Source organism: Brassica rapa, chromosome A01, assembly GCF_000309985.2.
Source record: "Brassica rapa cultivar Chiifu-401-42 chromosome A01, CAAS_Brap_v3.01, whole genome shotgun sequence".
Classification (NCBI taxonomy): Eukaryota; Viridiplantae; Streptophyta; class Magnoliopsida; order Brassicales; family Brassicaceae; genus Brassica; species Brassica rapa.
Genome location: NC_024795.2, coordinates 4,908,967 through 4,933,566, shown reverse-complemented (window position 1 = coordinate 4,933,566; position 24,600 = coordinate 4,908,967). Strand labels below are relative to the sequence as shown.

The 24,600-nt window shown below is 35.3% G+C and overlaps 8 protein-coding genes across 10 annotated transcripts in view; 3 read left to right on the top strand and 5 right to left on the bottom strand.

Moving 5' to 3' along the window:
* LOC103856262 (peroxisomal (S)-2-hydroxy-acid oxidase GLO5) overlaps positions 1-24,600 on the top strand; it is a 382,149-nt gene that overhangs the window by 87,471 nt on the left and 270,078 nt on the right. The gene's annotated exons all lie outside the window — the stretch shown is intronic.
* Positions 2,217-4,387, bottom strand: LOC117132476 (nucleolin 1-like). The gene is made up of 7 exons (XM_033286654.1): positions 3,460-4,387; positions 3,355-3,393; positions 3,202-3,260; positions 3,011-3,128; positions 2,558-2,632; positions 2,394-2,464; positions 2,217-2,310 (listed from the first exon to the last, which is right to left on the bottom strand). The coding sequence occupies exons 1-7, from the start codon at positions 3,643-3,645 to the stop codon at positions 2,217-2,219; spliced, it is 642 nt and encodes a 213-aa protein (XP_033142545.1). The 5' UTR covers positions 3,646-4,387.
* Positions 5,202-5,891, top strand: LOC108872178 (trihelix transcription factor ASIL2-like). The gene is made up of 3 exons (XM_033286628.1): positions 5,202-5,205; positions 5,438-5,794; positions 5,887-5,891. Exons 1-3 carry the CDS (start codon positions 5,202-5,204, stop codon positions 5,889-5,891), a joined length of 366 nt encoding a protein of 121 aa, XP_033142519.1.
* Positions 6,944-8,540, top strand: LOC103856164 (UDP-N-acetylglucosamine transferase subunit ALG14 homolog). Of its 2 annotated transcripts, none has more exons than XM_009133263.3 (5): positions 6,944-7,411; positions 7,479-7,618; positions 7,712-7,852; positions 7,944-8,003; positions 8,135-8,540. In XM_009133263.3, the coding sequence occupies exons 1-5, from the start codon at positions 7,228-7,230 to the stop codon at positions 8,309-8,311; spliced, it is 702 nt and encodes a 233-aa protein (XP_009131511.1). In that variant the 5' UTR covers positions 6,944-7,227; the 3' UTR covers positions 8,312-8,540. The 2 variants fall into 2 exon arrangements, with proteins under 2 accessions (XP_009131511.1, XP_009131506.1); XM_009133258.3 differs by having other exon boundaries at positions 6,945-7,411; positions 7,712-7,855.
* Positions 8,509-10,147, bottom strand: LOC103856180 (probable purine permease 10). Its single transcript, XM_009133275.3, has 2 exons — positions 9,876-10,147; positions 8,509-9,793 (listed from the first exon to the last, which is right to left on the bottom strand). The coding sequence occupies exons 1-2, from the start codon at positions 9,904-9,906 to the stop codon at positions 8,652-8,654; spliced, it is 1,173 nt and encodes a 390-aa protein (XP_009131523.1). The 5' UTR covers positions 9,907-10,147; the 3' UTR covers positions 8,509-8,651.
* On the bottom strand, positions 10,198-11,958 carry LOC103856146 (probable purine permease 22). The gene is made up of 2 exons (XM_009133234.3): positions 11,587-11,958; positions 10,198-11,514 (listed from the first exon to the last, which is right to left on the bottom strand). The coding sequence occupies exons 1-2, from the start codon at positions 11,615-11,617 to the stop codon at positions 10,433-10,435; spliced, it is 1,113 nt and encodes a 370-aa protein (XP_009131482.1). The 5' UTR covers positions 11,618-11,958; the 3' UTR covers positions 10,198-10,432.
* On the bottom strand, positions 12,196-17,426 carry LOC103856156 (probable purine permease 6). Of its 2 annotated transcripts, XM_033273548.1 has the most exons (3): positions 14,449-17,426; positions 13,543-14,294; positions 12,196-13,462 (listed from the first exon to the last, which is right to left on the bottom strand). In XM_033273548.1, the coding sequence occupies exons 2-3, from the start codon at positions 13,589-13,591 to the stop codon at positions 12,351-12,353; spliced, it is 1,161 nt and encodes a 386-aa protein (XP_033129439.1). In that variant the 5' UTR covers positions 13,592-14,294; positions 14,449-17,426; the 3' UTR covers positions 12,196-12,350. The 2 variants fall into 2 exon arrangements, with proteins under 2 accessions (XP_033129439.1, XP_009131493.1); XM_009133245.3 differs by having other exon boundaries at positions 13,543-17,426.
* Positions 19,851-21,701, bottom strand: LOC103856138 (WRKY transcription factor 28). Its single transcript, XM_009133224.3, has 3 exons — positions 20,875-21,701; positions 20,619-20,759; positions 19,851-20,516 (listed from the first exon to the last, which is right to left on the bottom strand). Exons 1-3 carry the CDS (start codon positions 21,285-21,287, stop codon positions 20,144-20,146), a joined length of 927 nt encoding a protein of 308 aa, XP_009131472.1. The 5' UTR covers positions 21,288-21,701; the 3' UTR covers positions 19,851-20,143.

Genomic DNA, 24,600 nt, shown 5'->3' with positions numbered 1-24,600 from the left:
AAAAAGGAAAAGAATAGACTCTTTGTGCTTAAGTGAATTGTTTTATTGGGACCAGTATAGAAGCCTCTAGCTCAAGTTTTGAAAAGTCTTGGCCCCCAGCCTAAAAAAAAAAAAAAAAAAAAGGAAAAAGAAAAACGAAAAAAAAAGAGAAAAGAAAAAAAAAAAAGAAAAAGAAAAGAAAAAGGGGGCTAGCAAAGTTGTTAGGAGCTAAGAAATGTTTTGAGGTTGTGAAAAATCCCTTGTAGATTTCAAAGAGAAGGAGTTAAAGTTCTTAGGATCTTTTGGTGAGAGATGTGAGTGGGTTTGACATTGGGAAATGATTGTGTGATTTGTATGTTTGGGAAAAGGGTAGAACAATGGAGATTGAGCATTGTATGCATGAGTTGATCCCTTTCTTAGATATATTATGTGCAATGTCAAGGCTACTTGTTTTGAGAGTAAACCACCTTAAAGATCATATGTTTTGAACCTCTTGAATCACTTGAATAAAAGCCTTCCCTTACCCAACCAAATGACTTGGACCAACTGACCATTTGCAAGAATTCACCTGATGTTTTGTGCTTAATGAATGTGAGAGTTGGTTGATTTGAATGTGTGGATGCTTGATGATGAGTGTAAGAACAAAAAGAGTTAAGATAGGCCTAGAGAAGCTAGAGTGTAATAAGAGAGTGTGCTAGTTGTGTTTCTTTTGGCTATGTGCTCCCTCCTTCAACCTCTCTCCCTATGAGTTCTAGAAAGTTCACTTGTGGACAAGTAAAAGAACAAGTTTGGGGGAGTTGATATCTTGCATATTTACATTGTTTTATCCATTCATTCATAAACATTTTCATCATATAGATTAGGATTTAGACATGTTTAGGTTGCATTTTGCATACATATGTCTCTATCAGGTATTTGAGTACCACATCGAGTTTCTGGAGACATTTGGGTGCATTTGGAGCTCAAAAAGGAGTGTTTAGAGTGGTCATTGGGCGAGCAAGGCATGGAGCGACCAGTCCGGAGCGACACCACCAAGTCGCTCTGACCTCCCTATTGGAGCGACCTTACCAGAGCGACAGGGAGAAGTCGCTCGCGGTTTCATCACTCGGAGACGCGAGAACGAGCCCGGAGCGACCTCCCGGAGCGACACCACGAAGTCGCTCGCATCTCACGCCCCTCTCGGAGCGACCTCCCAAAGCGACACCCCGAGGTCGCTCGCGTCTCTATGGCGAGACGACACGAAGCGAAGCCTGGAGCGACCTCTCAGAGCGACCCACTGAGGTCGCTCCCGAAGGCCGGAGCGACTTGCCGGAGCGACATGCCGAGGTCGCTCCGCGCCTATTATCTGCTCGATTTCTATTTTACTTAAGGGCCTTTTGGTCATTTCATTATGCACGTTTTACATTTCTAAAACCTATGTTTTAAACATCTTTTTGTAGCCACCAGTGGCAGATTATCTTTTATCTTTTGATCTATTGAGAAATACACAAGAATCTCTTGGATTTTGATTGTTATGTTCTTGTGTTATTGTTGATTTCTTATCTATTTCTTTACATGATTAATCTGAAATCCAATATGGGTTTAAGAGGAATCATGGAGATTAGTGAGTAATCACCTTTTGAATTCATGGGTTAGGGAGATTAAGGGTGATTAGGTTAGAGCTAGGATGTTTTAGTGTAGATCATTCATATTTCCTTGCTAGTAGAGTAATCATAATGCATCTTCTGAGTTGGCCACTCAGTTGTTGATCCTTAGGCATTTCTCACCCGAAAGGTGTTCGATGAAATGTCCGAGACAACTCTCCTAGGCTTTTAGTATACTTTGCCAAAGACATTTGTTGTTAAAGATGCTAAGATAGCTAATAGACTTGTTAGTAATGATTGCTTTCATATTATTCAACCAAAGACATTTGATGTTTGAGATATGTTAGCAAATGAGCATTCATCTAGACATAGAGCTTGCTTAGAATTGTGTCTAGGCTTAAGGTTGATAGTTTGATTGATCATTTGCCATCCTTAGTTCGATACCTGATCACCCAAGGTCTAATCCCTATGCCCATGAATTCTCTTTTCCTTTAGTCAAGAAAATATCATTCTGTTATTGCTTTCTAGTTTTAGTCATAGTTTAAAACCCATCTAAATCATTGGTTGCACTTAGATTAAGTGAGTACTTGCATTCTCAGTGCTTTGATATCCCTCAGAACTGGTTCGACAATCTTTTATACTACAACATTTGTCTTAGGAGCCTTGAAAACTCCTAACAAACTTGCCTCTGTCGTTGATTTCAAGTCGAACACGAACAACTTGTCCAACATCTTTGAAGAAGTCAATGCTGTCAAAAATGGAGGATAAAATTATTAGGAAATGAAAAACAAAAAAAGTGGAAGGAAAATGAATTTAAAAGGTTCTACTTACATATCTGATATTTCAGTTGAATAGCGAGGGAAAGAGGCAATAAACAGAGTCTTTATTGGTACGGCAGCTTCCTGAATGTGATTGGAACGTTAACTTTTCTATTAGTTCTAAGTAATGACATGATATATATATTGAAGATAATAAGAAGAAGAAGAAGTAGGTACCTCAACAAAATCGGGAGCTTCATCTAGAATAATCTTGCTACAATGCAAAGATTGACGGTTCTTCCTTTCCAGCGCCTACGGTAACAAAAGATTTTAATCAGAAATCCTACTTTCAGATTAAAAAAACAAAGCTGTGCATAGCTAAATACTTTTTTTTTTTTTTTTCAAGATATGGAATGGACAAATGTTAGTGGAAGAGGTAAAAGAGGTCGTCGCGGCCGAGGGAACCACAACCACTAGTTAGTGTCTTTCTGTTTCTGTCCTTCTAAGATTCAAATGTGAATCTTCCTCTAGAGTTTTTCTTACTCTATGCTTGTTGCAAACTTTTCCAAACTTATGAGTTAAACCTCTTACTTGTATTTTCTTATGCATTTTAATTGAAAGCCTTTTTTCAAAAAAAAAAGCTAAATACTTTTTTTTTTCTCATCAGGACTACTTAAAAACAACTCTTACCATCTTTGCTTGGTTAGAAGAAGCAAATTCAACAAAACCATAACCCAGATGCTTGCCCCGGGCGTTGAGCAGAAGACGAACACGAACAACTTGTCCGACATCTTTGAAGAAATCAATGCTGCAGGGAAAAAACAAAAAATTGTCAGTCATGAAAAAAACTTGCAGAGGGGGAAGTCAAATGTGCTACTTACATATCTGAAGTTTCTGTTTGGGGAGAGAGATTTGCAACAAAGAGGATCTTTGAAAATTCCTGAATTGTTTACAAGCACGAAAACAAAAAAAAAGACATAAGCTTTTGCATCCCCCCAGAGTAAGTACGTGTTTTTTTCGAAGATAATTCATACCTCAGGAGTTTCATCAAGGCTTTCTTCCACTGTCTCCTCCTGTTACAAAGAGTAGTATAAGAACAAGATTCTAACATAGAGTGTCAACCAAAAACAGATCTTTACCTCCTTTTCTGAGATTAAATTAGACTCATCGGCCTTTGTCTCCGACAACTCTCCTGCTGTTCCTTTGAGAGTACTATCAGCTAATCCTTGCCTAGTCTCTTTCTCCTTATGCCTCCTTAAAAGCGGTTCTGTCTTCAAACCATCCTCCGCCTTTCGTTTACCCAATAAATTAGCTTTGTCGGCCATTGAAAACTGCGGCTGTCTATTTTTTCCGGAAAAGAGTCGAGAGAGCAGCAATAAGTTACTTGCATCATACGAAACCCTGTCCAAACGATTTTATACGACTAGTTTGGGCTGTACTGGACTGGACTTTGTTCTTAATCCTTTTTGTTGTTGTTCTTGTTATTTGTGTTTTCTTATTAATATTTTTAAAATAATTAATCTTATTATATAAAATTTTGTTATAGATTTAACAAGATTTAGAATATTATAAATTCTCAAGATATTAAGAAATAACTTATACAGAATATCTCTAAAAGCATTAAATATGTTTGAGATCTTTATATAAAATATGTATATACAAAATTACTAATTTATAATTTTAATGGGACCATATATTTATGTTGAATTTTTTTTAAAAAATTATTATCTTAATATTTTATCGATTTGTGTCAAATTTTGAACCGACCTAAGTTCGGACCAGCGAAAACGTGTTTTTCCGCCAAAACAGCAAAAATATGTTTTCCCGCCAAAACCGCAAAAACATGTTTTCGCGCCAAAATCGCAAAAACGCGTTTTCCCGTCAAAACTGCAAAAACGTGTTTTCTTGCCAAAAACGCGTTTTCCGCCAATAAAGAAAGATCTCATTTTCTCGGCAAAACCAAAAAAATTCATTTTCCTGCGAAAATCGCAAAAACGTGTTTCCATCCAAAACCGCAAAAATACGTTTTCTCGCCAAAAACACGTTTTTTCCGTCAAAAACATGTTTTTTCTCGCAAAATCGCAAAAACGTGTTTTCTCGCCAAAATCAAAAATTTGTATTTTCCCGCCAAAACCGAAAAATCTCGTTTTCCCACCAAAACCGAAAAATCTCATTTTCTTGCCAAAACCAAAAAATATTGTTTTCCCGCCAAAACCGAAAAATGTGTTTTTTCGCTAAAACCGAAAAATCTTTTTTTTCCCGCCCAAACCGTAAAAAGAAAACTCGTTAATTTTGAAATAATTTTAATGTAAATATATTAAATTAAATAATTAAATGTAATATATAGTTAAAATTAATATCAAATATATGATTAAATCAATACAAATGTATTTTGGTAATTTATTTACTACACTCATTTGAATGGAAATGAAAATAAAGAAACAAACATAAGATTCATTTAGATGATCTATACTATACTAAAAGCCCTATATACTCAATGGTGAGGCTGCCACGTCACCAAAAATAATCAGCCAATGAGAGATAACATTTTTGCCATGTCACTACTGCTTCCGAAGAATGAAGCTCGAAACTGGACTTCCTTTTGGGCTGTCCCTACATTTACGTACGGCCCATATCAAGTCCAATCTTGCCTAGCTCTAACTTTGTCTGAAGCATCCAGAGTTCATCTTCCCGTCTCTTCCACTTCGTCTTCAACCCCGTTACTGCAAGCTCCTATCAATCATTTATGCTCTTTAAATGTCTTCTCTATTGTAAATACCAATTTATCCATTAATCCAAGCATTTACGAGTTCTCCATCACTACTTCTACTCTCTCGCATTAAAGTGGAATTAGCATCCTCCACCGTAGCTCCGCATATAAATGGGTTTGTTGCCTGCGTTGAACAGCCACACCACTGCGAAATCTCGAAGATCACTCTCTGTCAAGCATCAACTCTATTTATGGCTGATTCGTTCACTCTTCGTCCCGGCCCCATACTATTGGATCGACTTCTATTGATTCCGTATGATGTTATTTATTGCAATTAATCATACGTTTGGCTGTCGACATTTTTTTGATTGATGAGATTCAGATTTGTGTTTAAATTTTGAAACCAGCATTGAAGAATGCGGCCGGATCTAAATCGAGTGGGAGCTCTTTGGACGATGATGATGAGGATGAGGACGATGACGTCTGTGATTGGGGGTTTGTGGTGAGGAAGAAGAGTAGAGTGGATGAGGTATATCCGACTGGAGGTGAAGGGTCGTCGTGTAGGGAGCTGGCGAGAGTGATTCTGAAGTTGGGAGAGGTGTACGAGAGGATCGAAGGTGCGAAGCAGAGGATGATGGTTGAGTTGGAGAAACAGAGGATGGAAGCTGCTAAGGAGATTGAGTTGCAACGAATGAACATGTTGATGGATATGCAGATGGAGCTTGAAAGATCCAAGCTTGCCAAACGTAGAACTGCTGCTTCAGGTAAAAAAAAACTTAAACTGGATTGGTCTCTGTTTCTACTAAGCAATTGTGAGTATATGGTAAAACTTACATTTATTAATGTACTTTTAAAGATTGAAACTTTAAGCTTCTGAGGTTTCAGATTGTTGATTTGGAACCATATCTATGAGAATCTACTCAATCGAGTTACTGAAAACTTGAATTGTGCATTGTTGTTGTTGTTGTACATTTAAGAAGTTGTAGGATTAAAATTGTGGAGAAGCTATACTGTGGTAGAACAAGGGAGCAATGGTTGGATCTGAGAGTTCATTTGGAATTGGAGAAACTGTTATTATTCTTACTCACTAGGTTTCATGTTAGAGCAATGCTTTTTTTTTTCTTCTTATTCTGTTTCCTTCTCTTAAAGCAGATTGGTGAAAGAAACTCTGGTAGTATCCCACAGACATATCAATGTGTATTTGACACTGTCAAGTGTTAATATATTATGGTTTCTGTATCAATACCTGCAGAGTGCTCTTTGCTCTTTTTGTGTAATCATGTCTCAGAGTTGCCTACAGATTTCAGAACAATTCATGTTCTTCCATAATTAACATTTGGAACAGATCAAAAATGTTCTTCATGCTTCTTGCGAGTGGTGATTAAAAATGCTCGCCCCAATTCGAATGAAAAAACGGAAAAAGACGGGACTCTCTCTCCTCTCCTAGTGAGAGAATTTCTCTCTATTCCTTTGGTCTTCTTATCAATCCTTTATCTTTCAGAAGGTTCAGAGTTGATTTGAGAGTGAGAGGTTGTCGTTTTTGTTTACCGGTTTCGGTACTTCCGACCGGTTCTCGTCTCCGGCGGTTGATCAGTTCCTCCGATGACCGTCCGGCTTTTGTCTCCGGGAAGCGACGGCTTTCAAAGCGCCGACTTCGCCGGCTTCTGTCTCCGGGAGACGATGTCTTACTTAGAATCGTTCTCGCCGGCACCGATCGATCTGCGATTCAGTTCTTCGTTGTCCGACTGCCTCTCGCTCTGTTCTTCCGACGATTCTTCTCCCCAATTGATTTGGTTTTTGCATCTTCAAGCTTATCTTTATCTTTAAAGATGCCGAATCTTCTCATGCAAGATAGTCGGATTGAAGGATCGATTGTAGACGTCGATGTTCTTTTCGGCATCGTAGACCAATGTAAAATCAACTCCAATCAACTACGATGCCGAATCTAGCTCAAAGCTCAACCCTTTTTTTTTTCAATTCTCCTAGACCAAATCGATCAGATTTTAAGGATTAGTTTTTTTATTCATGTTGGTTTGAGTTTGAATCGCGAATCTAAGCTCAAAGTTGAATCCTTTTTCTAATTTCTCTAAGACCAATCTGCTTTTCTTTGGTGTTGTTTCTAAATGTTTGATTTTGATTCATAAGCTTTAGACATAGAGAGATCTCACTGAAGGAGAAGAGAGTTATAACAAGATACATGGAGGAACACCACTGCTGCTTTTACTCCAAGATGCTCTCAAGATTTAGCAGCATCAGTTCCTTCATGCTTAGTTTGGTGATTGTTCTAGTGGTCCGTGTACTATATGTTATGTACCACTGTGGCAAACCCTTTCCCAAAGGAGCTTCACGATCGCTTACTACTCTTATTGTTCTTGGTTCTGGTAAGAAACATTCATTACTTATTTGTCATATTCTGTTGGATGTGCTCATTGATTAGATGTTATGTAGGGGGACACACGGCAGAGATGTTGAGTCTCCTCTCTGTTTTGCGCATGGACAGATTCACCCCCAGGTTTTACATCGCTGCAGCTACTGATAACATGAGTCTCCACAAAGCTCGTTCCTTTGAACACTCTCTAGCTGACAAGGTATATTGGTTGTTTGCTGATTTTTCAGCATGAAACTGGATGATTCGTCAACTTATTGTTGCTGATTATGTTTTTAATGCTTGATATATATAGCCTGCTACTAAGGAAGCTTCCTTACAGTACACGCAAATTTACCGGAGTAGAGAGGTTGGTCAGTCTTATGTGACTTCTGTTTGGACTACCATTCTTGCCACTGTTCACGCTCTCTGGCTAATGATCCGGATCAGACCCCAAGTTGTATAGCTTCTTTTTTTTTTTTTTAATCTCATTGTTTTCTTATTATCTTAAGGCTTCATAAAACTAAATGTGGTTGAAAGTTTTTCAGATTCTTTGTAATGGTCCTGGGACATGTATTCCTCTCTGTGTGATCGCTTTCTTGTTCAAGGTATACCCACTTCTGAAGTCTATCACTCTACTTTGTGTATGACCACCTTGAATGGACCACCTGTGTTTTGGATGTGATTCTTCTTATATGTAGAATTTTCATCAAGTGCTTGTTTCTTTATTTGATTGCAGGTGGTGGGAATCAGATGGTCATCGATCTTTTATGTTGAGAGTGTAGCAAGAGTTCAGAAGCTCTCGTTAAGTGGATTGCTGCTTTACAAGTTAAGGATAGCTGATCAGTTCTTTGTTCAATGGCCACAACTGCAAAAGAACTATCCTCGGGCTCACTACGTTGGCTGCCTGATGTAAGCTGATTTTTGGGAACTATCCTCACACATAGATTGTATTACAATAACTTAGACAAAGTTTACACCCTCTCTTAATATACAATACTACTACTAGTCTTTGGTTGCTCTGAACAAAAGTATCAGTTACTGAAGTTTTGTAATCAGCTTGTTCTGAAGCTGTTGAGCTTACAATGTGATTTGGGTAGTTTTCTTGAAAACTAAACCACAGTAACTCACTATTTTCTTTAAAACTTACTAACTGTTACAACAAGGCAAAAGAGAAAAGCATCTACTAGGTGTGTGACTTCACTTGAGTTGCATAACAAATGTAGTATGTTTAATTCTTCATTATAAGTACTTAATCAGCTTGCTGAAGTCTCTATCTTCTGCACATTTGACCCTTCTGCTTCTGGTGGGACAGAGGATTCTACTCTTTGGATTCCAACACTTCTCTTCAACCTTTTGTCATCAAGATAGTGTTGGTAGACATAGGACATGAAACCCCAAATAGCCAAAATCATAGAAATCACCTTTAACCCATTCATTTTATCATGAAAAATGATGACAGCCATAATAGGAACCACGGGCAGCCCCAATACGCTTATCGCATTTGAGAACAGAGAGGAAAGCTCAAAGATCAGTCCCGTGCCGCCGATGTTGAATACTTGCCAGGTAATAGCTGTCCACACTAGGTTCATAACGTAAGAAACCTTCCCAAGCTTATAGTTGTCCATCTCACTGCTCAGAGTTTTCCACTCGCTGCTAGCGAAAAGCCCCACCAAGCTAACACAGCTGGCCACTAGACTCATGTAGATGATCATATCCATAACTTCTGTGAAAGTCTGCCTCTTTAGTACTCTATGGAAGGCTAGCTGTTGTAAGGATAAGACTAGACCAAACCCAGCAGAGGCGCCAATGGTGCATAAGAAGCTTGTGACATACTGTGCTTTTGTAACTTTCTGAGAGTTTGAATCCTCGTTGTTGAAGGCGAGGAGGGTGGAGGATATAGTTAGGAGCAAAAGAGAATTCAAAATGATGGGAGTGAGCTTCTGTGAGTTGAGGAAATAAGAGAAGAAAGCGTTGAAGGCTAGCTGAGATGCACAGATCAGTGAATAGGTTGAAACGGGAAGGTGAAGCAGTCCAATGGAGTATAGGTAGCAATCTGCTCCTACAAGAACTCCAAGAACTACATAAACCAATACACGGTTCCTAAGTGAGGCTGCTTTGCCATCTACATTAGTTGTTGTATGTGTTTTGATTGACAAGAGATAATATGGAAGCAGAACAGGAAAGCCTACGAGTTGAACTACCGTTGCTAGCCACTTGCTGTTTCCTCCGTTGTCATAGTATATTCTGCCTAGAATTGTAGCAACTGATTGTCCTGAGATGACAAAGAATGTATAGACCGCCACCCGGAGCCACCGTTTGTATGTTTTTGAGTGAGTTACTCCTGTTTGGTTTCTTTCTTCTTGTACTGTTGGGTTTGGTTCTTTTCCCTGCTGAACTGGTAAGTTAGGGAAGAAGACAACACCAAAAATTAGCTTACAGTTTTATGTATAAATCATCTTTTTCTTATGTTTACTCACCGATGACTTGAAGTTCTTGATCACCATTCATGGTGGATGTAGTATATACCTCCTTGGAGATGCACAAGGAGGAGGTTCTGAACAAATTATAAGTATAAGGTATGATCTTATTATCAAGGTCTCTTGGTAGCTTATATGCTACCAAATGATATAGCTATATATAATATATATATTCAGAGATTAGGAGTCGGTGAACGGTTAAATTTTCATTGCAACTTGGCCCCCACATTTAGTGAATGCACAGCTATAAATATCTCTTATCTTGTTAATTTTTCAAGATGCCATTATTGTTGACTAAGATATGAGTTAAGTCAAGGAGGAATATAATGTGTAGCCAATATTCATTCAGAAAGTTTTTCTTTTGCCTGTTTAGTGGAGAAACATCAACATTACGCAAGCACAACATGCAAAAGTTACACGCATACACACACAAGTTGTGTGGCCTTTTCAGGTTGAATATATTCAAGACTTCTTTTGTCTCTATGGTTGCTTGTTCCGTGTGACTATCTTTCTCTTATGATGAGACATGTGGTTTTAGGAACACATACTTTTCACATTCAGACTTGTGTATCTTCCTCAACATGGTGGCAAGTCTTCAACTTCTTTTCGTCGAGGTAATGCTGATAGACAAATGAAAGGAAGCCCCATATAGCTAAAGTAATGGAGAAGATCTTGAATGCATCCATCTTATCATGGAAAACTATCACTGCTACAACTGGAACTATAGGCAACCCCACAGCAGTTACCGTATTGGATAACACAGAAGATGACTCAAAGATCAATCCCACAGCACCAATAGTGTAGACTTGCGAGGAAACAGCAGCTGAGGACAAAGTCATAACGTATGACACCTTACCGAGCCCGTAGTTTCGCATCTCGCTTGCTATAAGTTTCCACTCCCCACTAGCGAAAAGCCCTATCATAACCACACAGCATGAGACTAGTGTCTGGTAAATAGCCATGTCCATGACCGCTGAGAACGAAGGGTTCTTCAAAACTTTTGTGAGGATTAGTTGTACCAGCGATAAGATGAGTCCGATACCAGCAGAGGAACTGACGGTGCATATGAAACCTACCACATACTCTACTCTTGAGACATTTCTTATGTTTTGAGACTCGTTGTTGAACACAAGGAGTGCAGAGGAAACAGTAAGGAGAAATAGAGAATTGACAATGTAAGGAGTGAACTTTTGAGAGTTAAGGAAGTAGGAGAACAAGGCGGTGAAGGCTAACTGCGAGGCAAAGATGAGGGAGAAAGTAGAAACAGGTAAGTAGAGCAACCCCACTGAAGACATATAACTGATGGCAGATGCTAAGAGGCCAAGACATATGTAAGCTAATCCAAGAGTGGTGTTTGTGAAACTTGGATCTGTTTTCTCCTGTTGTTTGTTTAGTGAAAAGAATTTGTATAGAAACAAAAGAGGGAAGCCTATGCGTTGGAGAACTGTTACCATCCATGTGCTCTTTCCACCGTTTTCATAATACAATCTGCCCAGTATTGTAGAAAGTGCTTGGCAGGTGAGGACAAGGAATACATAAATGGAGATTCTGAGCCACTTCTTGTAGTTCTTGGTTTGAGGTACCGAGGATGAGTCATTTACCTCATGGTCTATTAGGTTTGCTTCTAAGTTCTGGTCATCTGAAATGATATAACATATTTTCAGATGCATTTAAAAAGAATCTACAATATTAGATGTTTTTTTATGCTTACCGTTGACATTGAGTTCTTGAGATCTTTCCATGAGAGCTCTTAAGAACAAAACTTTTTGCTTAGCGTTGACTTTGAGTTTTCTTGGGACCCTTAATGGTAAGGTTGTTAATATAGGCTGGGCACGGAGTTCCAATCTTAAATAACTTTTTACTTCAATTTCTTTTGTTATTCTTTAGCATCTTTTGAAGTGGACTCAGACGTTAACAAAGTATACAAGAATACATGGTGGCCTTGAGCACACTTGACATTTTAAAAGTTTTCAATGTTCTTGGGGTGTGTCTACTATATATAACTGTTTAATTTAGATGCAACTGGCTATAACTTATAAAGGTTTTGCAATGTTCTTGGATCTTTGTCCAAGCCTAAATATGACTGTTGTTTTTTTTACAAAGCATAAGAAGCTAAGCCCAAATGGCCAAAATAATCAACTGAGTGAGTGGAAGCATTCTGATAACATAAGAGAAGAGCGATAGCTACTTCAGTAATCAAAAAGTTTCTGTCAAGTGGGTATGACTTCTTTGTTTATACCTCAAGTAAGGGTCGTTTATCTTCAGAGCATCTTTGGAATCAATCTCTCCACTCTCTTTTTGTGGTGTGGGTTTGGTTGCATTTTATATACAAATAGATTAATATTTAGCCAAACAGATATATCTTTTTTTTTTATTTTGGTCAAATAGTGATATCATTTATTGTAGGAGATTTGTTACATCCCACAACGGGTTTAGTTATTAAAATTTATAAAACCTTAGATCTTGGATCTCTGTCTAGTCCTGAATGTTGTTACTCTTCTCTTCTTGTGTTTCTTTTTCTTCCTCTTCACCTTGAGGAATCTCTTGCTCTTCTTCTTGTTTTGGATCATCAACATAATGCTGGTAAGCATAAGAAACAAACCCCCAGATAGCCAAAAACATTGCAATCAACTTGATTCCACTCATCTCATCTCGGAAGAAGACAACAGCAAGAACAGGAACAACAGGTAAACAAAGAGTGCTTATCACGTTTGAGAAAAGCGACGAAACTTCAAGAATCAAACCCACACTACCAATCCAACAAGCTTGCCAAGATATCACTGCACCAATATTTATCAAAATATAAGAGTTTTTCCCTAGCCTAAACTCTTCCATCTCCGTCCTAAGCATTTTCCACCCACCACTTACAAAGAGTCCAACCACAACTGCACAAGTAGCTACCAAAGACTGATACGTGACCATGTCCAAAATAGCCTTGAAAGTGTATTTTTTCAGAATCTTTTCGAACGCATAATCTGTTAAAGAGAGTACTAGAGAATAACCAGCTGAGCTACCGATGGCACAGATGTATCCAATCACATAATTGTATTTGGATGATGAGTTTGAAGTAGAAGATTCAGGCTCAGGTTGGATGACAAGAAGTGTAGAAGATGTGGTCAAGAGAACAAGTGAGTTGAGTATACAAGGTGTGAACTTCTGTGAGTTAAGGAAGTAAGAGAAGACAGCATTAAAAGCTAACTGAGACGCGGAGATCAAAGAGAAAGTTGAGACAGGAAGGTAGAGTAATCCAAAAGAATACAGGACACTGTGACCAGCAGCAAGCAAGCCAAGTCCAATGTAAACCAAAGGAAGTGTCAAGAAGGAAGTTGTTGTTTTATTGGTTAAGTTATTAGTTTTGGAAGACGAGTCATGCTTTATGTAATAATAGCAAGGAAGAGTTAAAGGAAACCCAACTAGCTGAACTAAGGTCTCGAGCCATATACTGTTGCCACCTTTGTCGTAGTAAAGTCTACCTAAGAGAGTGGCTATTGTCTCTCCAGCTAAGAGGAGAATGACGTAGAGAGACACTCTTAACCTCCATGAGTAGTTGTGACTCCTCTGTTCTGTTGAAGATTTCCTTTCAGGTTCTGATCAACACATGAAAACAGGATAATAACATAAGTAAAACAAGAACACACGAAACAGAACAAGTGGTTAAACTACTTACCGCCGTTGACATGAATATGCAGTTCTTGAGTTTCTGATTCTACTTCCATCTTAGCAACCAGGAGGGAGCAATATCTCAGGGAACAAACAAAGATGATGTGTCCTTAATTGCTTATATATAGGCAAATGCGTATGCATATATTATTGTTGTAAGCAATCTTATTATTTACTCATATTAATATATTGGTTAGTAAAATAATTATTATATGGATAAAATTTGTTAGATGCACTCTTGACATGATGCATTTCCCCCCCAATGATTTCGCATTCCATCTTTAACCTAACCAATTTTTTTACCTAACAAGTATTTTCTTGTCATTTATCTTTAAGTTAGCCAAGAACTTTTTTTTGAAAATGGAATCAGATTATCTAAAAAAATTCTCCAACGGTATATGACCCATTATGAAGAAAACTTGTGACAAGAGGCCATAACAAAGCATAGAAGTTAAATAACAAGAAAATGTTCATGCGTGATGGTAATAAAAATTAGTGACATGGAGGTGGGCTTTGAGTCCCAATGTATTTAGCTATAACGTATCTACAAGAAGAAGAGACAGCTTCAATTCCTCTGTTTCTGGTCTGCTTTTCTCCACTCCCTCCACGAGAAGAAGAAAGATAAAGATGAACATTCTCTAATTAAGTACACTTTCTTATATGGCATTCCTTTGCTACAACGCAGCTGCACCGCGACTCTTGAAGATGAAGTTCCTCTTATGTTCTTGAAGTATATCTCACTCAGCTTCACCTTAGATGCTACCGACAACAAGAAACTGAATCAGAACCATGCTCTCGGAGCCATTTCAGTAACAAATCTTAAGTAACACATTCAATGCCAATCAGATCAAGGCGGTTTGTTCTTGCTACATTTACAAAAAGGGAGATATTGCTACATTTCATGATGATTTACCTGATACCGTGACCTGGTCCACATTTGATACTTGCGATTGTGATCTGAAAATTTCCTTGTCCTATAGACACAATGTGGGTACCATCAGAGTTAGGACTATCAGAAGCACCAGTAATGTTGAGTCTTGTGCCTTTGAAGTCTCTACATTCTACTAATGCTATGTGAAAGAACTTGCTGTTCACTGAGCTCATCCTTCTTACTATTGTTCTGTTCATCCCCACAAACTTCAAGCTCTGAGAATCAACACCAAGGAACTATGCTAATGGACTTTAGATCTATGCTAATGGACTTTAGATCTATGCTAATAAAAGAAGGGACATATTTTGTTCCATATTGTACATTCTTTCAAACATCATTCGAAATGTAATTTTAACAAAAAAATCACCTATCATCATTTCATTCTGAGAAGAAAAAAATAGCTTATCAAAAAATTTGACATAACTTGAAATTTATTACGACATATGCTCTTTAAATTACTTTTAGACTTAATTGAAAACTGATTGTTTACATATTTATTTATGTATTGTCACTACATTCATTCTAAAAAAAAATTATGATTTCAAATTTATTAATGAAATTAGTATATCATTTATAAAAATTTGACTTCTTACATAATAAGATAACATATAGATTTGGCTGCATATTTAATTAAATTATACATATAATTATTATTAAAATCTTAAAATAATTTTATATAGTTGAAAGTGTAACATATTTTCCACATTAGTTCATGATTTAAAAAATAGAATAGAAAAGTTTGGTATATACAGTATATACTTTTGTTAAAACTATTTGTACAGATTCATTTGTTTCTATGTCAGATGTTGCATCTATATGCAAATGCTTAAATATTATTCAATTGGACACGATTTTATATGTATCTAAATAATGTATATGGATGCAAAATTCATAACATTTAAAAACTAGATATTTCATATGAAAAAAAATGTGGAGTTTGAATGCAAAATTTTAATCTCAGAATCCAAAATATTTAAATAACATCTATACAAATATAAAAGTAACTAGGTTTATGTTAATTATTTTTATTATTAAATATAAGTTGTAAAATAATATTTTTCTGTTAAACCCGTAAAATCAAGTTTTTTGCCAAAATTGAAAAATCATTTTTTCGTCAAAACCATAAAATCAAGTTTTTATCCAAAAATACAAAATTATGTTTTCACGTCAAACCCATAAAATTAAGTTTTTTTCGTCAAAACTACAAAATCGAATTTTTTTACCGAAACTATAAAATCAATTTTTTTTGTCAAAATAGTAAATTCAAGTTATTGCCCAAAACCATGATTTTTCACCAAACAGTAAAATCAAATTTTTCTTGTCAATTTTTTTCACCAAAACAAACAAAATTAGAGTTTCTCAACCAAACTGTCAAATTGGATTTTCTTGTCAAAATCACAAAAAAATATAAAATCATGCAATCCTTCTAAAATTATAAAATCAAACTATCCGCCAAACTACAAAACCATGTTTTACACCAAATCACGAAAAATGGATTTTATCATCAAAATCACAAAAGGATGTTTTTTTTATATCAAAACTGCAAATTTGTGTTTTATTTAGAAATGCAAAATCACATTTTCTCAAAAAATTCGCAAAAATTACCCACCAAAACCTTAAGTTATAAAATGTAAGTTTTAATTAATTATTATTTAAAAAGTTTCTGGAAATTTCGAATATAATAATTAGTTTTCTGACAAATTTAATTTTAATTTAATTTTAATTTAATTTTAAATATTATTCAAATACAATAATGAATTTATTATCAATAATATAAATTATGTCTTTCATTTTTTAACTAGTAACACTCAAATGCTATTATAAAATAAAAAACAAACAATTTAGCATCATGATGTTTGTTGTATGTATATACAATACTAATTATAAAAACAAACATATTTGAATGCAACATTCATATGTTGTATTCTGATGATGCATCCAAATACAAAAAAAAAATGGTCTAAGTATGTAACAAATGTAAAACTAACAGAATGTTGATCAAAAGGTAAAATTTCTTTGATGGCAAAATATTTTAAATTTTCATAGATAATTAGTAATACATGGATAATTTTAATTAATATTAGATGGACTGATATATGGAATTTAGTCTTTTATATATTATTTAATATTATTTTTTGATGTGGAATTTTGTTACGGTCATTTGTAGCTTGTAAGTCGAAAACGGTTCTGATGTCTTACGATAATATTTTTATACGGTCCATCTAAAGACATATTTGAACCATGTGATTCTCTGTAGATTAGTAATATTTAAATTCTTGATACGACTTGGCAGAACTTGTTATATTTTTATTTAGATCAAAAGCTTATTATTAATTTATTTGTTATATCAAAAATTCGTTAGTGGTTTTGAAGGAGCGTTCTAGATTTGTATAGTTTTTTTGGACAACTGATTTGCATAGTGTATGTATCTCTCTCCGTGTCACTGTAATTGTCTAGGTACTAGGGTCTAGGGGGTTTGGCAATTACGTGATTCGCTTCTCATTCTAAAATTATGGCATCTTTTTGTTTTTGTTAGGTAAATTTGATGTTGACCCCGAAAAGAAAAAAATATCATTATCAAGACATTTGTTTGTATCATAAAGTTTAAATATATAACCAAACTTACTAAATAAATGTTTTAACTAATGTAGATATGTGATATGTCAAATGGATTTTCCTTATATTCCAGATATGATTGGACTTGATTCATCATTTCTAAATCTATGCAGGCCAAATCATTCTCACTCAAAACATCTACAAGATTGGTCATATGTAGAACATATATACGATTTCCTTTTATGTTTGTTTATGTTAAACATATATAACATATTTTAGTAACTTACTTGATCTTTAGACGAATTATATGTTAACCGTCATTCTATGGCTCTTTTGATCGAATGTTCAAAACATTTTAAACTAAAACTCCAAATTAATTTTAAAGGTGATTTATCTCAAAACTTGAGTGGTATATATTACTAAAGTATAAACGTATTCCACAAAGCTAATGTATTTGAATTGATTATATGCAAAGTGAATAATGGATCTATAAAGCCCGACCCGCCCATGGCTAATGGGCCATCCACGCCCGCTCTCTCGGCCCGTGGGCTCCATCCCGTCTGACGGTCGGTTCGTTAATATTCCAAAGGCTCGAAATCATTGTTTACTGACCCTGCAATCACCACCCGACCTTTTCCCGTGCTTTGGCCTCATTCGCACGCTATCGCGAATCACTTCCCGATAGGTCACCCATCCTTCCACTACTCCAGCTCAAGCACGCTTAACTCTGGAGTTCTTTCAGGATGTGCTCCGGAAAAGGTAAGTCAACTTTGGTGACATAGGTAGCCAAATCAATTCTTTTAAGCCTTTTCACATATCACAACTCGGGATGTTACAATTCACCCCCTCTCAAAGAACGCAACGTCCTCGTTGCGCCCCCCGACAGGTCTCAAGACGCCTCTCAGGTCGGAACTGAGATGGCTAACCAGCTCTGATACCACTTATAAAGTCCCGACCCGCCCACGGCTAATGGGCCATCCACGCCCGCTCTCTCGGCCCGTGGGCCCCATCCCGTCTGACGGTCGGTCCGTTAATATTCCAAAGGCTCGAAATCATTGTTTACTGACCCTGCAATCACCACCCGACCTTTCCCCGTGCTTTGGCCTCACTCGCACGCTATCGCGAATCACTTCCCGATAGGTCACCCATCCTTCCACTACTCCAGCTCAAGCACGCTTAACTCTGGAGTTCTTTCAGGATGTGCTCCGGAAAAGATAAGTCAACTTTGGTGACATAGGTAGCCAAATCAATTCTCTTAAGCCTTTTCACATATCACAACTCGGGATGTTACAAGATCATGATGACAGACTAGCGATTAGACATCAGTTTAACTTCAAAATCGACATAAATTTGAAAATAGGAAAACGAAGTTACATCGGAGGTCGAATGTTAGAATTGAGAAGCCACATGATCTTATGATGCTCGCCTTAATCATAAAAGTATTTCTTGCATTTAGTGACTTTGGTATATGACATAAATGCGCTTCCAAATCCACATATATATATATACGCTGATTCGGTGATCGGCTTAAAAGCAAAAAAGAAATTGTCAGAAATTGTTGTCGTCAGAAAATACATTTATATGCTGACAAAGATAGCAATCCATCTCGAATCTAGAGCAGTATCTAAATAAATGCCACCCTTGAATGCATGTCATGTTCCAAAGTAAGTCTCCGAATGAAAGCTAAAAGATTATATTGATAGTCCAGAGTTCCATATATACTCTTTATATTGGTAACTGGTTTTCTCAAATTCACCCCAGGCTCAACCAAAGCGCATAGAATTTTCACGATCTATATGAAGAGATACTACTTGAGCAAGAAGTGAACATGGGCATCTCCATGAAAACTAAATCAATCTTAAAAAAGTTTTAGTTTCCATATTGTTTTTTAGTTAGTGGGATTCTGTTTCATTAGGTTGAGACGTGTGTTGATTAACCACGTTTCACGTAGTAATAGTTTATTTCTTTAATTTTGTATTTAAGTATGAGTTGGAAAGAGAATGAATAGAAATAGAAAATTGCAGCAACTTGTTTTTGTTTTTTTTTTTTTTTTAGTTTGTTGTTCAACAAACTCTTTTACCTTAAAGGAGAGATCTTAATTGACATCAAATAAATCTTCTGTTCTAAGGTATCAAGGGAGTGATCGGATTCACTCCTAACACTATATGTTCTCATTGAGACCGTCTTACGCCGATAGTGAAAGGATTGCGGTCGCACGGACATACATTATCACTGACGTATGAGTTTTCTCCCTAGCTAACATTTTGTTTGGGCATATGTTATTAAATCAGACCGTTAACTACAATTACCTTGAAATGACTTTTCATCCCACGTAACAAATAATTCACTTGCCCAGTACTGTGAGCAATTTCCTTTCTTTTTGAAAATTTTATGTCTTTCCAAATAATTAATTTTCTTCTTATTTTATAGGATTATGGAATATAAATATTATTTTCAGTTCTATTGGTAGGGGTAATTCTGCTGGTCCACAGTCTATGTTTCCATGTGTGTTGATAAGATAGAAAGCAGAAGCAGTCAAATCTTTCTTGGGTCCATTCTCTCTTTAAGACACAAGGACGAACTCAACTTGTTTTGCTTAATATTCACTTGTTCACACCCATTAAATATTCGACGTGCACAACTTCTTTTTTACATGTAACCCTGGTATCAAATATTTCGATTATAATTTCTTCTCTCTTGCGAGCTTTCTAATTTTAAAATGTAGTTTCCCAGAAAGCATAAGAGTATATTCTCAACATGGGAGATTTATCCTAGCTAGAAGTATGTCCTTTTTAGCTTCTAAATATGATAGTACACCTTACAGAACCTGAACCCAATAACATATCATCTCATAAAATCATCCAAATTAGAGGAACTACAATATTACAGCAAAACAAACAAACAAGGAAAATATACTGTTAACACATTAAACATATATCACTAAATCTAATCCAAGCTCAATTTCTGTCTCATTCTCTCATGAAAAATATATGTACATGCAAATAAGAGAGACAAAATAGATATTAAGTTGCATATATATTGGAATTATCTCTCCTCTCTCTTATATATGTATATAGTACTACTATATAAGTGTATATATGTAGTTTCAAGCTAGGATCAATCAAGGCTCTTGCTTGAAGAAAATAGAAGGAAATATCTCCTTCAAGAGCTCATATTCACCTCCTTGGCGATACTCTTGATGAGCGTTAGGGTTTGCATTCACACTACCATAACTACTCTGTTCATATCCGTAATCCAAAGCTGAACCGCCGCTAGTGTAAGCAGACGACCGAAACATGTCATGAGTGAAGCTTCCCGGAGTCATGAAGTCAGCGGAGTACATAGCAGCCGCGGCGGAACTTCCCCGGAGATTAGTCGGAAGCGGGTGATTGTGTTGACCCTCGTAAGTTGTAATCACAACCGTTGGATCTTGGAACGATCTCTCCACTCGCTTCTTCACATTGCACCTTTGCGTTGTACATCTATAGTAACTCCTATTTTCGTTTGCATTTGCAAAGTATTAGTTACACTACACTAATATAAATTTCATGTCTGAAACCATAAAATGCAAATGCATAAATAAATTGAATTAATACCTTGGATAAATGCTGTTTTTGACGGCCTTTTGGCCGTACTTTCTCCATCTATAACCATCTTCAAGATGATCAACTTCGCTTTTAGTCATAAACGAGACTCGTGGCTCTCTTTGTTTCTTCTCCTCCTTTTTCGTTTTACCACTGAAATAATACATCATAGAATTATTACAACGTACTAGATTAAATTCCAAAATAAGGGTATCATCTGATTTTCCAAACTATTTCATCATAAAAAAGTATAATCTAAATGACTTACACTTTTTTGGAGATTCGATTTTCTTCACCTCCATATCCAACTAGCTCTCGTTTCCTCTGGCTCTTACCGGAATCTTCGCCGGGATGATCAGCCTCGCTAGAGGAAGAAGATGCTGAAACCCTAGTTGGAGTCTCACCGATAACGTCGTTAGTTACATCGTGCTTCGATTCTTGATCGACCAAAGAGTTGAAAACCTCTGAGGAAGAGGGAGAAACACCTAAAGTTTTATGAAGTAAAGAGTCGTACGCTGCTCCGGGAGAGCTTTGGAAGCAATCGGCTAAGGAGTAAGAAGATGGAACAAAACCGTTGTTTCCGTAAGAAGATGGAGTTGAAGTAGGGAGATTCATCAGTTCGTACAAAGACAAGGATGACAGGTACTGGTAGCTGTAGAGACCTTTGGATTCATTAGACATGGTGAAGAACAATGAGAGAGGAAAAACGTGGAAAGTAGTAAAGAAGATAAAAGAGGAGAAAAGCCTGGGGATTAGGTTTTTTCGTATGGGGTCTAGATTTGTGTTTGGACTTTAATTGGGTCTTCGTCTATCTTTCTCGTATTTATGCATTTTGAAACTCAAAAAAGGATGAGAGAGGGAGAGAGAAAGAGACTAATGAATAATACTATGCTTTTGGTTAATTTGATTGAGAAAGGAGTTACTTATAAAAATTATACTGGGATATAATTTCAATGCTACGTACGTGTGTGAATCCATAGTCGTGCTCATATATTTTATTTTTCTCTATTTAGTTTTTTGAACCTACTAGTATTACTATTAACTTAGTTTTTAACCTTTTCTCAATAGTATTTGTTTTTATTGCAATTTTTTGTTTCTGTTAAAATATTCACTTTAAGTTTGTTATTACCATCGTTTTATTAAATTTTCTCTCTTTATCGTTGTAACTTTAAATTAAATAAATAAGAAATATTGACAAAATAAAAATAAAACTAATAATGAAAGATAAGAAAGTTAGGGTCTGACTGGTGACCATTCGGGAATCAAGAGAAACGAATAAAAAAAGAATGTACGGGAACAAAATATCAGAAATGAAAAGGAATGGTTGTTCCCTTATCAAATTTAACAAGGAATAATTTTGTTCTTAAATTCTCTACAAAAAAAAGGAATGAAAGGGAATGAGAGGGAGTTATTATTCCTTGTGAATGATGATTTTTTTAGGAACGTTAGAGAATACATTATTCCTCACAGTTCCCTGATCACCTTTCATACCCTTAGTCTAGTTCTTCTATATTAGTATATAAATACATACTCAATGAATAATATATACTGATGTCATTTTGAATTAAAATTAATAACATCATATATATGCCTTTTGAATGACTTTTTAGTATTTGGCAATAAGCACTTTATATATAAAGCTAAGTTGACAAAACAAAAGAGTTGCAAAAGTGGCTTCTAGTGAGGAAACATACTTATGTAGGAAAGTTCATATTACAGAAAAGGGAAAATTACATATTAAAATGCAAGTCCTTATATAATAGTTCGAGTCTGGATCTCTCATTGAATTCTCTTGTATCAGAACATAGTTTCGAATATGTTAGATTATTTTTCAAAATTTTATTTCTCAAGAGATTGTTTTGACATTTTTTTATCAACGTTATATTACTGTCTTTGTAGATAATATAGAATAAACGAATTTTTAAACGAAAAAAGTACGTAATTGTTCGGGTCTTAAAATTCGTACCTTCTTTAAAATTCTCCAAAAGCTTCTTTAATTGTTTTTGCCACATTCGATAAACATATAAAACATGCAAAATCTTTGGGTTCGCTTAGCATCATGCCTTTTAATTGAGGCTAGTAAGTAAGATATGAAAAGTTCACACCTTCGACGTAATTGAAGGAGCCTTAGTCAGCGGAGACTATGGCTTACCGAGAACCGGAGACAGTCAGTCACCGGTCGCTTGGTGTGAAGAACGAAGGAAGAGGCAGTCAAAGATTCAAACGAAAATTGGTTTAATAAATTTTGTAAAAAGAAAAAAAATACATTTGGCAGTATTCGGCGGACACATGTAAATAGTGGCACCGGCATTTGACCATAGCCGACACATGACTGGGCACGTGCTTGACTGCCCTCTCTTCTTCTTTCCTTAGTGGTCTCCAATTGAACTGCATAGTATCAATTTGATGTAAAATGAATCAGAAGTGCTTAATTTTGCACCAAACTATGTTTGATCCGACACTGCATCTAGCAACAAATATCAAATATTTTATTTTTATTTTATTTTTCTCTTAATAATATGATTAAAATATTATATATTGATAAATTAAAATTTGTAATTAAAATAAACATGCTAAAAAGATATATTCAACTGAGAGTTTTAGGTGATTTATATTAAAATGAAATTCATTGTTATTCAAATATTAATTTTAAAAACTTATTTGAAATTCACTGTTACTGATTTTGACATTTCATAATCTATTGTCATTGAAAATATTTTAAATTATAGAGATTCAAGTGATTTTATAATGTTTGGGTGAAGTTTATTAGTTAAAAAAAAATAAAATTCAAATCTCATGGTTTTAGATCATATTCTAGAGTAATTTAATAAAAATTACTTTAAACTCTCTAATTCATTGAAATCATTTCAAACCACTTTAAAAATCAAATCACCTCAAACTTTAGATCAAATACATTCCCCTAAGTTTATTTTTGTTTTTTTTCATTTTAATAATATGAAACTTAGGTTTCAGTTAATAAAATTTTAAGAAATATAAAACATCAGTTTATACATTCTAAATATTTAATTAGTATGTAAACTGATTAGAATAAAAAATAGTTACAAACATCAACTAAAGCACTGAAAATATAAAATTAAAATCGGTTATACGAATCTTTAGTATTTTTAAAACTATTAAAATAAATAAATAATTATTAATCTAATGATATATTCCATCTCTTTCAATACAAAAATATTAAGATAAACATTCTTTTATAAGGAAAGAGTACTAGTATTTTTTTAATGTGATTGGTGTTGTAGTTGATAATAAGAAATTGGAAATTTTATGGTTGAAAATAGTCTTATTGTTTTTTGAACCTTATTAATTATTCATAGGTGATTTAAAATTCATAGTCAATAAGTCATAAGATACAGAGACGGACATATTTTGGGTATAATATGAACATACATATAATAGCTCAGTTTAATAAAGAAAAAATTATAATGTAATATACTGCAAACTTGTAACATTTCAAGGGAAAAAATATATTAAAAGGAAAGCTGGTAATATATGGCACTGAGTGGAATGGATCGTTGTGCTGACTGATAAATGAGGTCATCATTACGCTAACGCAATTTCTTTTAACATTATAACTTTTTCCTGTCATATCCATAAAGGATCGTTTTAAATGTACAAAAGTATATTGAGGAAAAGATGGTCAAACCAATATTATTAAATGCTACTACTTATCGAAAAAAATTTAATGCTAACATTATGTAAATATGATAATGCTTTTTGTACAGTCGTGAATTTTCTTTTGTAGAGATAATCGTAAAGTCCCTTTTCATTTTCACAAAACAAAGTTGTACAATGGCTAGGTTATTACATATGCTTGTTTATTAATCCTGGATTTTTTTTAGCTAGATGATCCTAAATGAACAAAATTCCTTAAGAGCATAATGGAAAGTAAAATTATTTAAGTGTGCCATGAGTTTGCCTCATTGATAATAGCTCCTGATTAGAAGCTCAGAATCTCCTAGAAATGCAACTTGTT

Excerpts from the sequence above, each read along its gene's own strand:
- LOC117132476 (XM_033286654.1), bottom strand. The coding sequence starts at position 3,645 with ATGGCCGACAAAGCTAATTTATTGGGTAAACGAAAGGCGGAGGATGGT. Across the intron at positions 2,633-3,010 it reads CTTCTAACCAAGCAAAGATG|GCGCTGGAAAGGAAGAACCG; the intron begins GTAAGAGTTGTT and ends TTGTTACCGTAG. Across the intron at positions 2,465-2,557 it reads AAGCTCCCGATTTTGTTGAG|GAAGCTGCCGTACCAATAAA; the intron begins GTACCTACTTCT and ends AATCACATTCAG.
- LOC103856164 (XM_009133258.3), top strand. The coding sequence starts at position 7,228 with ATGGAGGAACACCACTGCTGCTTTTACTCCAAGATGCTCTCAAGATTT. Across the intron at positions 7,412-7,478 it reads TCTTATTGTTCTTGGTTCTG|GGGGACACACGGCAGAGATG; the intron begins GTAAGAAACATT and ends GATGTTATGTAG. Across the intron at positions 8,004-8,134 it reads TGATCGCTTTCTTGTTCAAG|GTGGTGGGAATCAGATGGTC; the intron begins GTATACCCACTT and ends ATTTGATTGCAG.
- LOC103856180 (XM_009133275.3), bottom strand. The coding sequence starts at position 9,906 with ATGAATGGTGATCAAGAACTTCAAGTCATCG. Across the intron at positions 9,794-9,875 it reads TCAAGAACTTCAAGTCATCG|TTCAGCAGGGAAAAGAACCA; the intron begins GTGAGTAAACAT and ends CTAACTTACCAG.
- LOC103856146 (XM_009133234.3), bottom strand. The coding sequence starts at position 11,617 with ATGGAAAGATCTCAAGAACTCAATGTCAACG. Across the intron at positions 11,515-11,586 it reads TCAAGAACTCAATGTCAACG|ATGACCAGAACTTAGAAGCA; the intron begins GTAAGCATAAAA and ends ATATCATTTCAG.
- LOC103856156 (XM_009133245.3), bottom strand. The coding sequence starts at position 13,591 with ATGGAAGTAGAATCAGAAACTCAAGAACTGCATATTCATGTCAACGGC. Across the intron at positions 13,463-13,542 it reads GCATATTCATGTCAACGGCG|AACCTGAAAGGAAATCTTCA; the intron begins GTAAGTAGTTTA and ends TGTGTTGATCAG.
- LOC103856138 (XM_009133224.3), bottom strand. The coding sequence starts at position 21,287 with ATGTCTAATGAATCCAAAGGTCTCTACAGCTACCAGTACCTGTCATCC. Across the intron at positions 20,760-20,874 it reads AATCGAATCTCCAAAAAAGT|TGGTAAAACGAAAAAGGAGG; the intron begins GTAAGTCATTTA and ends GTATTATTTCAG. Across the intron at positions 20,517-20,618 it reads AAAAACAGCATTTATCCAAG|GAGTTACTATAGATGTACAA; the intron begins GTATTAATTCAA and ends AAACGAAAATAG.